The 12,116-nt window shown below is 41.2% G+C and overlaps 1 protein-coding gene across 6 annotated transcripts in view; it reads right to left on the bottom strand.

Moving 5' to 3' along the window:
• ankfn1 (ankyrin repeat and fibronectin type III domain containing 1) overlaps positions 1-12,116 on the bottom strand; it is a 282,113-nt gene that overhangs the window by 25,822 nt on the left and 244,175 nt on the right. For all 6 annotated transcript variants that reach the window (XM_062970996.1, XM_062970998.1, XM_062970997.1 and 3 more), the window contains one exon: positions 7,359-7,525. In XM_062970996.1, coding sequence (XP_062827066.1) covers positions 7,359-7,525 — 167 coding nt within the window. The remainder of the gene's footprint in view (positions 1-7,358; positions 7,526-12,116) is intronic.

Genomic DNA, 12,116 nt, shown 5'->3' with positions numbered 1-12,116 from the left:
GCTGATATGCCAAAATTTGAATACTGGTGGGGTTGGAGGGATTTATTTTGTCATTTGGAAGTTTTAGTTGCTGAGATTTATAGTTCACCTACAATCAATGAGAATTCTAAACTCCACCAACAATGGAATTGAACCAACTTGGCACACAGAACTCCCATGACCAACGGAAAATACTGGAAGGTGGGCATTGACTTTGAGTTTTGGAGTTGTAGTTCACCTACATCCAGTCTTCTCTACCAAAGGGGTTCCTAAGACTATCAGAAATATGTCTTTGGCGATCCCTCTGACACCCCCCTTGCGACTCCCCCATGGGTCCTAACTCCCAGGTTGAGAAATGCTGCTTGAGTCAGTCAGGGCTAGGCTCTCAATGGTCGTCCAATGGACTTTAACTGCTCTTAGATTGTGGAATAACCTAGTTGAAGAGATTCAACAACTGAATACAGTGTTTGAATTTAAAACAGTAATACAGACCTATCTCTTTTGCCAGGCCTATCTAGATGATTTTTAGATTCTGATTTTTAAATTATGTACTGGCTGTTTTAAATGCATTGCTCTTATGTGTTCTTTTAAACTGATGTTTTAGCTGGTTTATGTTTAACTGATGGTTCATGTTCTATTTGAAATGCTGCTGTTTCCCCTCAATCAATGGGAAAGGTGGGTAAGAAATGAATAACAATAACAATACGGTTCTGGCTCTTTACTGATCATTAAAATGAATTGTTACCAAAAGTTGGAAATAATTCATAAAAACTCCTCATTTGATAAAATGATATTTATCATTGTTATTCTGCTCAGATAGGGTGTCTAAAAGAAGGGGGATAAGAAGGAGTATGAGACAGATGGATAGACAGACAGATGGCAAACAGACAGACAGACCTGTGCTACATTGTGGGAAGGAAAATAATATTGAGAAAAGTAAATTTCTTGGTGTTTAGATTCAACAATGAATGTAATGCAAAGCAATTTAAAAGATGCCAGGAAAAAAGTAGAAAACAGTTGAGTATTTCTGCCTTCCCCGGAATTACTGGTCTTATTATTTTAAAATTAAATAAATGTATGGCTTAATAAGCCTCTGGTGGCGAAGTGTGTTAAAACGCTGAGCTGCTGAACTTGCAGACCGAAAGGTCCCAGGTTCAAATCCGGGGAGTGGAGTGAGTGCCCTCTGTTAGCTCCAGCTTCTGCCAACCTAGCAGTTTGAAAACATGCAAATGTGAGTAGATCAATAGGTACTGCTCCGGCGGGAAGGTAACGGTGCTCCATGCAGTCATGCCGGCCACATGACCTTGGAGGTGTCTACGGACAATGCTGGCTCTTCAGCTTAGAAATGGAGATGAGCACCAACCCCCAGAGTTGGACACGACTGGACTTAACGTCAGGGGAAACCTTTACCTTTACCTTTTATGGTTTAATAAATGAATAAATTTTAATAACATGTTTGTAATGTTTAATGTTCATCAATGCAAGCCCTTCAATAGCTCTCTAACAATTTAATGCTACCATATTCAGATGAATGTTTTCCAAGCTCTGCTTGTCACTGTACCTCAACCATCAACTTTCTGGTGTAGGGTGAGTTTATCATCTCAATCGGAGGAGAAATGCAGTTTTTTTTTTTGGTTGGGACTTGATGAATGATTTGCTAAGATCTGGATTTGTGAGACTGCCAGGTCTTCCACATTGTGCTGCCTTTGGAAAAGGTATGTAGGCTTCTTCTGTTGTTGAAACTAATAGCCCCTCTCTTGGAAGGATGCTCAGTCACAGCCGGAACCAAACATCAGATGCAAAGAAATGTTGCAAAACACAAACAGTTGATTATGTTGGAGAAAAGCCATATGGGGGAGTGGGGTGGAGTGAAGAAGTAAAGAATAGGTAAAGCTTGAGCTTTTCTTTTGTAGTAGGATGGAAAGTCCTAGCTAGAAAGCCATATTTGGGGGAAAGGTTAAGCATGACCACCTGGGCTTTCATGTTGCACATTTTGCATCTCTGAATTGCATCTTATCAACAAAATCCGCAATTGGAGTTCTGGTTACAATAATATAACACAGTGTTTCTCAACCTGGGGGTCAGGACCCTGGGGAGGGGGTCATGAGGGGGATGTCAGAGGGGTTGCCAAAGACCATCAGAAAACATATAATTCTGATGGTCTTAGGAACCACTTTGGCAGAGAAGGTTGGATGTAGGTAAACTAAAACTCTAAAACTCAAGGTCAAAGCTCACCAAACCCTTCCAATATTTTCTGTTGGTCATGGGAATTCTGTGTGTCAGGTTTGGTTCAATTCCATCATTGGTGGAATTCAGAATGCTCTTTGATTGTAGGTGAACTATAAATCCCAGAAACTACAACTCCCAAATGACAAAATCACCCCACCAGTATTCAAATTTGGGTGTATTGGGTATTTGTGCCAAATTTGGTCCAGTGAATGAAAATATTCCCTGTATATCAGATATTTACATTACGATTCATAACAGTAGCAAAATTACAGTTATGAAGTAGCAAGGAAAAATATTTTTATGGTTGGGGGTCACCACAATATGAGCAATTGTATTAAGGGGTCGCGGCATTAGGAAGGTTGAGAACCACTGCACATTTAGTTCTGCCTTCAGCACGATACTCCAGAATCCAGAACCCTCCAACTTTCTTGATTTGGCAGGGGTATTCCAATTAATCCTCTGTCATCTCATTTGTTTCAGTTGCTTATGAAATACCCCAGTTTCTCACTTCTCATCCCACTTTCCCTCTTTATCCTCAGCTTACTTCATTTGCTGAAGTATGTGAGAAAAAGGAGTTCCAGGGTCAGGGATTAAGGAAGTTCTAACCTTATTATTTCTGCTGATAATCAGGAGAAAATTATGAGAGTCCTTTGGCTAAGTTACCAATACCCCACTAAAAGAACATCAAAACATGGCAAAAGAATATCTGCTATACCCCTTAAGAGTGTCTGACACATTATCAAGTCTAGCTTAATTGAAGATTCATCTCCAAATAGCCAAGATTTCTTCATTAATCCCAAAATAATTATTTTCTCACTGTTCATGTGCCTGTTTTGGACACAATATGCCTTATCTCCTATAAATACATATTTAAAACCCTCCTGGGTTGCTCTCCAGTTCCCTTTTCAGAACAGCTTTTATGGACTCCTTTTCCTCTTTACAATGTTTGGTTTGTGTAGAGACTTCAGCACTGTCTTAGATCTAGGATCATACAAATGCTCTTGTGGTTTTGCGGTTACTGCTGAAGACGGTGGTATGTGGTTGAACTGAGTTGTTGGGGGCTTTTTACACAATTTTGCCAAAAGGTAGAAAACAGCTGTTTTTAATTTGAGAAGAAACCTGACAAGTCTAATACACTGTCACCATAATTTGGTACAAAACCCTGTGGTTTAAAGAAAATCTGCTAAATTTCCATCAGTTATGGACAGTCATGAAGCCTAGAGCTCCAAACCTCTGTCTTCTCAATGAAATGTAGCTCGAGACCATAAAAGACTCATTTGTAGGGATCCTAAGTTTCCCGTCCTCCCCATTCCATTATTTTAAATGTCTTGTTGTCCCTATAAATCATGTTATACGAGCACCATGGCTTGTCACCTTTTATAGGGTACACGCATGGTTTCTCAATTTGTAATTATTGCCAGTGTTTTTGAATGCAGGCTTAGTTTTCTGAAAGAAGGAGAATTTTGCCATCTCTCTTAGTCACTGTTTTGCTTGCTGAAGTGGCCAACATGTAATATAAATGGTATTTGGGAACTATGAAATTGCTCTGTGGGTTGCAAAATTGATGTGGGGATTTAGATTGAAGGCTAAAAAGAAAATAGGTAGCTACTGAAACCAAGTATTTGTTGATGACAGTCAGTATGGGTACAATAATATTGTGTGAAACGTGTAAAAGAACACGTGGTTATGTCCTGGGGAAACTTTAAAAACCATTCTTCCTGAACTCAGTGATACAAAAAAAGCCCTAAGATGATTGGATCTGCTCAGTAGCTACAGAATATTGATTGCCCTTTGCAGGAATGAGAGAAAAGGGAAAGAAGTACACTGTGACTCCTGTATATAGGGGACTGGTACACACAGTTTCACCTACCTGCTTTTGACAAAATATGTCTTCTCTAGATATAGTCTACGGGCCCTTCCACACAGCCATATAACCCAGAATATCAAGGCAGAAAATCCCACAATATCTGCTTTGAACTGGTTACACTGCCATATAAAGGTAAAGGTTTCCCCCTGACATTAGTCGTGTCCGACTCTGGGGGTTGGTGCTCATCTCCATTTCTAAGCCGAAGAGCTGATGTTGTCCATGACACCTCCAAGGTCATGTGGCTGACATGACTGCATGGAGCACTGTTACCTTCAATAGATACCTATTGATCTACTCACATTTGCATGTTTTTAAACTGCTAGATTGGCAGAAGCTGGGGCTAACAGTGGAAGCTCACCCCTCTCCCTAGACTTGAATTGCTGACCTTTCAGACAGCAAGGTCAGCAGCTCAGCTGTTTAACCTACTGCGTAATCGGGAGCCCCCACTGCCATATATTGCAATTCAAAGCAGAAAATGTGGGATTTTATTCAGCTGTGTGGAAGGGGCCTAAGTCCTCTGAGCAATTCTATGGCATGCTCCCACCAGATGTTGTCACAGAGTCTCCCAGAGGACCTGGAATATTCTTAGATAGAGTAACTCTATGGTTACTATTTAAGATTTCTTTTTTTTATTTATTTAATAAGTTTTATTTGGGGAAATCGTATTTACATAAAATAAAATATTATCTCAAATGAGCCAGACAATTGGGGGAAGGAAAGAGAAGAAGGGAAGAAAAAACGAAGATAAAAAAGAAAAAAGAAACAAAAAAGGGGGTAAATTAGGATAGGATATATGGGGATATTGTTGACTTCCAATCTCTACTATTATCTGAGATTTCAGGAACTCATTCCTCCCAGATACGGGTGTTTTACTGTATTTGGTTGTAGGTCCCCAAGATCATTTGCCTCAACTTTTGTCAATGGAATACAACAATCTCCCCAAATGCCATGCTGCTATTAAATCTTTAGGAGTCTAGCTAAATTCATATAAGCAACAGGGATTTGGAAGGTCCTCTGACATTCTTTCCAGTATTTCCTTCCCCATCACATTTTCTTTCTCTTCCTCTGCTAGAATCAGGGGAGAAGTCTAAAGAATATTTGCAATTTTTAAAACCTTAGAATTTCCCCTATGCTCCCAGCATTTCTTGCTTTCACATAGGGACTGTGACCTTTGAGAGCATAAGCAATGGATTTCAGAACTTGGATGCTGAAAATAGAGAGAATAATGTCTATCTGTCTACTTATCATCTGATAGAACCCTAGAGTTGGAAAAGACCACAAAGCCCATCCAGTCCAACCTTCTCTTATGCAGGAAAATACAACCAAAACACTTCTGACAACTAACCATCTAGCCCAGTCGTTCTCAACCTGTGGGTCCCCAGATGTTTTGGCCAGCTGGTAAACTGGCTGGGATTTCTGGGAGTTGTAGGCCAAAACACTGGAGATCCACAGGTTGAGGACCACTAATCTAGCCAGAGAATGAGACTCCATCATACTCTAAGACAGCAAATTTGTCAAGCAGCTCTTGCCAGCAGGACATTTTTCCTAATCTTTTTTTCCTATTGTAGTTTGAATCCATTGCTCCAGGCCCTTGTTTTTGGAGCAGTAGAAAACAAGCTGGCTCAATTTTCAACATGATATGCTTTCAAATATTTAAACAACATGGTTGCTCTTAATTGTCTTTTGTCCAAGCTAAACATATCCAGCTCCTCAAGCAACTCCTAATAGCCCCTCTATGTTATTGTTATGTGTCTTAAAGTCAACTCAAACTTTCAGGCCCCTTCTACACTGCCCTATATCCAAGGATCTGATCCCAGATTATTTGTTTTAAACCGAATTATATGAGTTTCCACTGCCAGATAATCTGAGATAAGCAGATTATCTGGAATCAGATCCTGGGCTACAGTGTGGAAGGGGCACAGAGACCATCTCCTGAGATTGTCCATGCCCAAATTTATTCAGAGGAAGCTTGCCATTACCTTCCCTTTAGGTTGAGAGAGTACAACACAATCACTCAAAATCATAATCTTACACTCAAACCATGCTGTCTCCTATTGGCCCCTCTTCCATGTGGTACCTACAGGATTTGCCATTTGGTTCATGACATGACTTGTCATTGAGACATTAACACATCATAGGTTCAGGTGTAAATAAGCTTATTTCAACTATCCAAAACAGTGTGGACCATACAGCAAGGTTTCTGCCTATAGTCTATATGGGTTTTTTTCTGTGTCAGGAGCGACTTGATAAACTGCAAGTCGCTTCTGGTGTAAAAGAATTGGCCATCTGCAAGGATATTGCCCATGGGACGCCTGGATGTTTGATGTTTATCATCCTGTGGGAGGCTTCTTTCATGTCCCCTCATGGGGAGTTGGAGCTGACAGAGAGAGCTCACCCGCTCTCCTGGATTTGAACCATTGACTTATTGGTCTGCAGTTCTCCTGGCACAAGAGTTTAACCCATTGTGTCAACGGGGGCTCCTAATCCATATGGTTACATCCAGGGAATGCAAACTTTGACAAGGCTAGCAAAAGACAGCTTGTGTCTGAGGTCGAAAAGCTAAACCCATAAGAAAAGGCTCTGAGTAGACATTGCTATGAAAAGAGAATCTACCTTCATCTAATGAGGGCATCACAAATGGAGAAACTTTCCTGTGTAAGCCTGATGGAATATTGCTGGGCAAGAGTTCCAGTTTTACAGGTTTAATGGGCCCTGCACAGGAGAAGTTTCTGGTGGTTTGTAACGCACGGTGGATATTTGTTGCCTATGCTGCTGGCTTTCATGGTTCACAGCTTTTGCTACCTAACAGTGCTGCTTCAGATTACCTCATGGTATGGCCACCTCTGTCAAAAAAAATAGAGAGGTTTTGTTTTTGTGTGTATGTGACTATGTGTGTGTGCATGCTAAGGAGGTGTTTCTCATTGCAGACTGACAGATGGGTACGAGGAAAGGCACATTAAAAGAAGAAAGGCTGTGATCCAGACTAAAATGCAGCACACAGCTTTTGCTCATATTGGAATGGAATTTATAACCAAACTGACATGTGTCTCTATAAAATTCCAGTATAGCTGTCATATGATTTTATCCATGAAATTCTTTGGGAGCAAGCGACCAGGGGAAAGGGGGAGGGAAGAGCCGCGGAGTGGCTACTTCATAAAACCCAAATTGTATTTTGACACTAAACGTCTTTATGCCGTGCCTTGCCCAACAATTCTCCATTTAGGTTCCAAATTACAGCCCTTGCTAGAAATCACATTTGACTAGTCAGAAAACAGACGGTTACCTGTATGTAATCTAGGACTTGCTGGTGTCTTTGTTTAGCTCCAGCGACTTCACTGTCTGAAATTGCTTCCCTTAGGGACTGCTGGGTGCTCAGAAAATCCAGCTCTATGACAGCAGAAAGGCGGCAATACAGACTAATAAATTTCTCCTTGTAACTGCAAAAGTGAACTGCGGAGACAACAAAGCACAGAAGCAAGTGTGTTAGATGAGGGACTCTAAAGAAAACCCTTACCTTTCTGAGACGCTCAGTACAGATAAGTCACCATGGCTTGCATTTATCTCAGAAACCAAAGTATTACCATTTATTCCCCCCCCCCCCCCCAAATATCTTACCTAACATAAATTCCTGCCAAATAGACCCTATTACGCCAGTTTAGCAAGAATAACCATATGACTTGTGGTGCCTTGAAGTCTAACAGAGTTCTTGTGGCTGAAGCTAACACCCTACTACAGGTGTTAAATAAGAATGACACATAGTATTCTTACGGTTGTGAATAGTTCATTTGGTATGCATTTGAATTCTGCATGGAATTGCTACCAATCTACTATGAGTTATATTCTCCACAGTACAGTTTTCTCCCCTTCATATTAATATGTGTGCCTTTGTATCTGCCAGCAAAGAATAAAGTTTTATGCACTGGGCAAAGAATGAAATAGTATAGTCATTACACCTCCTTTGTCTTTAAAAAGGGTCAGGTTTTCTATTGGATAGCTTTCTGCTGATATGAAGCAGGGCTGAAAATCATCAGGTTGTTGTTTGACTGTAGCTTCAAGCACTCTTAACAATCAACTGTGTTGTTTTAGGCTGTTGTGAGTTGTAATCCAAGAACATCTGGGGGGGGTACATGAGTCCCATCCTGACATAAGGAATATGGAGCCTTGGTGGCACAATGGGTTAAACCCTTGTGCCGGCAGGACTGCTGACCAAAAGTTCAGCAGTTCAAATCCGGGGAACGAGTGAGCTCCTGTCTATCAGTTCTAGGTTCCCATGTGGGAACATGAGAGAAGTCTCCCGCAGGATGGTAAAACATCTGTGCGTCCCCTGGGCAATGTCCTTGAAGACAGCCAGTTCTCTCACACCAGAAGTGACTTGCAGTTTCTCAAGTCGTTCCTGACATAAAAAAGGAGTATGCAAGTCTGGGGTTCAAACAGGCAGTGTGAAAAATGAGACAAGTGTGCCTTTACATTGCATATTTATCACTCACAGATGGCAAATTCAAATGAGTTGTTAATGTGCAAAGTCCAATCCAAATAAAAGTACACCAGTCACATTTTTTCCAATCTGTGCCAGTTTTTAGTACAGTGGTTCTCAATCTTTGGGTCCCCAGGTGTTTTGGCCAAAACATTTGGGAACCCACAGGTTGAGAACCACTTTTTAAGTATGAATGTTAAAGGAGCTCCCCATAATGATGGACCTATAGAAGTGATAAAATTCAGAACCCTGGTGAGCTCCTTTAAAGTCCAGAGTAGATCCCAGAGGACACTCACTGCCACCAGCTGCCATTGTCCTAAAGTATTTTTGGACATTCATACAGACACCCATCTAAACACCAAACATTTTGTATTTCCAAAAAAAATGTTGGTCCAAATTCTCCCAATGTTGATATCCTATTTGGTGGTGGTATTATATTTGTGTTAGACTTGTGGTTTGTTTCATTTCCAACAACAATCCTTTGAAAAAGATACATGATAGTTACTGAGATGGGGAAAATATGTCAGTTTCATTTTGTCAGCATTTAACTGTTGTGAATATTAGTGAGTGCTGAAATGAAATTCTCACTCATTTGGAGCATGGAGCAGTACGCTCTCTACAGTAAACATTTTGTGTATGAAAATATTTTAAGTAAAGGTTTTCATCTGACATTAAGTCTAGTCATGTCCGACTCTGGGGGTTGGTGCTCACCTCCATTTCTAAGCCAAAGAGCTGGCTTTGTCCATAGGCACCTCCAATGTCATGTGGCTGGCATGACTGCATGGAGAGCCGCTACATTCCCGCCGGAGTGGTACCTATTGATCTACTCACATTTACATGTTTTCAAACTTCTAGGTTGGCAGAAGCTGGGGCTAATAGCATGAGCTCACCTTGCTCCCCAGATTCAAACCACTGACCTATTTTTTGGTCATCAAGTTTAGCAGCTCAGCTGTTTAACCCGCTGTGCCACCAGGGGAAAATATTTTTAAATCTGAAAAACTAAAAATATTCCAAAGGCTTCCTGTCCCAGACATTTCTGATAAGGGGTACTGAACCTACTTCTGGCAATAGGTTAATTCAAAGTTGAAATTAATACAGCATTATTTTATTTACGGTGAGATCCCTAACATGCTAACCTGTTGTCTTAAAGACAACAGGCGGCAGTGCCCTGGATGGTGCCATTCTCCTTCACCAGGCTGGCTGGTTTATCAGTCTTTTGATTGGCATGTGGTCTAACAGCTCACCCCATGCCTGTGGTGCTATTAGTAAAATTACAGCTGCTGTTTCAGTTCAGAACTGACGCGTCTAGCTGCTGTGGTTGGAAACCAGGCTCTTAATGTTACTGTAACAAATGTTACTTCAGCGTAGCCCCTTTGTGGTTTCACAATTATAGATCCGGTAGCCACCAACTAATGCGGAGTGGAAGCTTCCAATATTTGGGAGGTGAATCACAGCCATTTTATGGGCACTGGGGAGAAACGTGTAATAAATCAGACAGAAAATGGCCCCGGTGCTGGAGCATGAGATCAGTTACTTTTTGTTGGGAAAGTAAAATTGAGCTTTTATTGGAATTCTCCCCACAGTACTGCAAAAGGCCCACAACATCAATTTGCTGCAGCGAGACAAATGAGGAAAGTCTGCTGAATCCTCATTGTGGATGGCAACACGGCTCTGCTATCTTCGAAGTCTGTAATGATCTAAGCTACATCATAATCTTCAGTTATTGCTAGGGACTACAGCCCACAGAATTACCCAGGAATCTGGGAGATGTAGTTCATAGCAGTAACAGAACAGTATCATGCTAGCATTGAGGAGATTTGGAGGAAGGTTCACAGCTCCATGATTTTCCACAGGGTTTTTCTTCAGCAAATGTCTGATTCAAAGAATCATGGGGTGGAAAGGGTGAGCTGGGACAGGCTTTAGCCCAAACTCTTGGAGGTAGTGTTAGAGTAGACAGTCATATGCTAGGGAAACCAAAGGTTTGCATTGTTCTAATTTTAAGGTGGAGAATGGGAAGGGACTTTTTTCAAGGTGTGTTAAATCCATAAAAATATCACAAACTGTGTTATCTACAGTCAACCTGAGTCTTTTTGACTATAGTAGCAAAATGGTAGTGATTCACAGAATGCACAGACTTGCAGCTGTTGGTGGGAGTGCAGCTAGGCATAGTTGGTCAGTAAACCACTCCCATGCCTTAAGAGCTGTAGGAGTCAACTGATATAACTAAAAAATCAGAAGGCCTGCTTGATACCAGAGCAAGACTCAGAAAGCAGAGCTGGAAAAAAACAATTTATTTTGGGATTTCTCTTCTTCACAAGATAAATAGATAGCATCTTCAGTGTCCTCCAAACTTTGGCTTTTCAGATGTTTTGGACTTCAGCTTCCAGAATTCTTGACTGTTGGTCAAGCTCACTGGGATTTTTGGGAACTGAAGTCCAAAACAGCTGGAGGACCAAAGTCTGGGACTCACTGGTGTATATCTACATCTATATCATATGTATCCAGCTAATCATCTATATCAGTAGAGCAGAGGTGAATAACTGTCTCCCTCCAGATGTTTTTGAACTAAAACTTATATCCTCCCCTCCCCATTGGGCCTACTGTTTACGGTAAATGATGGTTGAAGGCCAACAACATCTAGAGGTTTGGGTACCTTTTCTCTCCCCTCATCAGATGACAGAAAGGTTGGCAATGTGTGTTGCCCCACTGCCTTTCTGACACCACATGGCAAAAATGGGAGGAAAGTGTGGGTAGCTCTGTCGAAGCTACCCTAACTACACTTTCCTCCCCATAGTGCAGAAGAAAGTTTCATGTGATGGTGCTCAGCAAGCCCTGTCCTTGCCATGATTAAAAGTAGTAAAACAGGGCAAAAATGCCCATGTGAAGAGTGCCTCACTCCTGCCATAGATGTTTGCGTGCACATGCGTATGTGCATATATTGGGCTATAAATTGTTACTTTGTTCTCCTGCACCAGGCTACTCACTGGAAATTCTAGGGGAGGACCACTTCTTTCTCCTGGATGTTGCCCATATATCCTGCACTTGGTCCCAGCCTTTCAAGACAGCAGACTCATAGAACAGAGGGAATTGTGCAAGCAACTCCTGAATAGCTCCTTGGACAATGATTATTTTTTAAAAAGCATATGCACACAGAAAGCATGCATATGTCACCAACAGGATTCTAGCTGCAGTCCAAACTACAACCTCTTTTCTCATTTCCTCACATAGTAGGAAGAAGAAATAGACTAGGCAAATCAATGATCCATCCAACACAGCATATTATGTGACAAAGCTGGCCTAATGTGCCTACTATATTCACTAGTCACTTGTTTCATACTTTTGGAAAGAGTGCAGAACTGTTGTTCAAAACTGGAATTCATTAAGTTTTCAATATGTGATTAAGAGGGTGTTGACATTAGAAATGCTGACTTCAAATCAGATTGTGGGTGGTATGGGTGTTGGGTTTAAATCCAAATGCTAAGGTAATGGCTATAGCAAGTGCAGTGATCACTGAGAGACAGTGAAATCAGTTTGTGGAGAGGGTCTTTTCCTACAGTGCTTTAAAGA

This window comes from Anolis carolinensis, chromosome 2 (genome assembly GCF_035594765.1).
Source record: "Anolis carolinensis isolate JA03-04 chromosome 2, rAnoCar3.1.pri, whole genome shotgun sequence".
NCBI classification, from domain to species: Eukaryota; Metazoa; Chordata; class Lepidosauria; order Squamata; family Dactyloidae; genus Anolis; species Anolis carolinensis.
The sequence above is the reverse complement of the archived record's forward strand: the minus strand, read 5'-3'. Positions and strand labels throughout refer to the sequence as shown.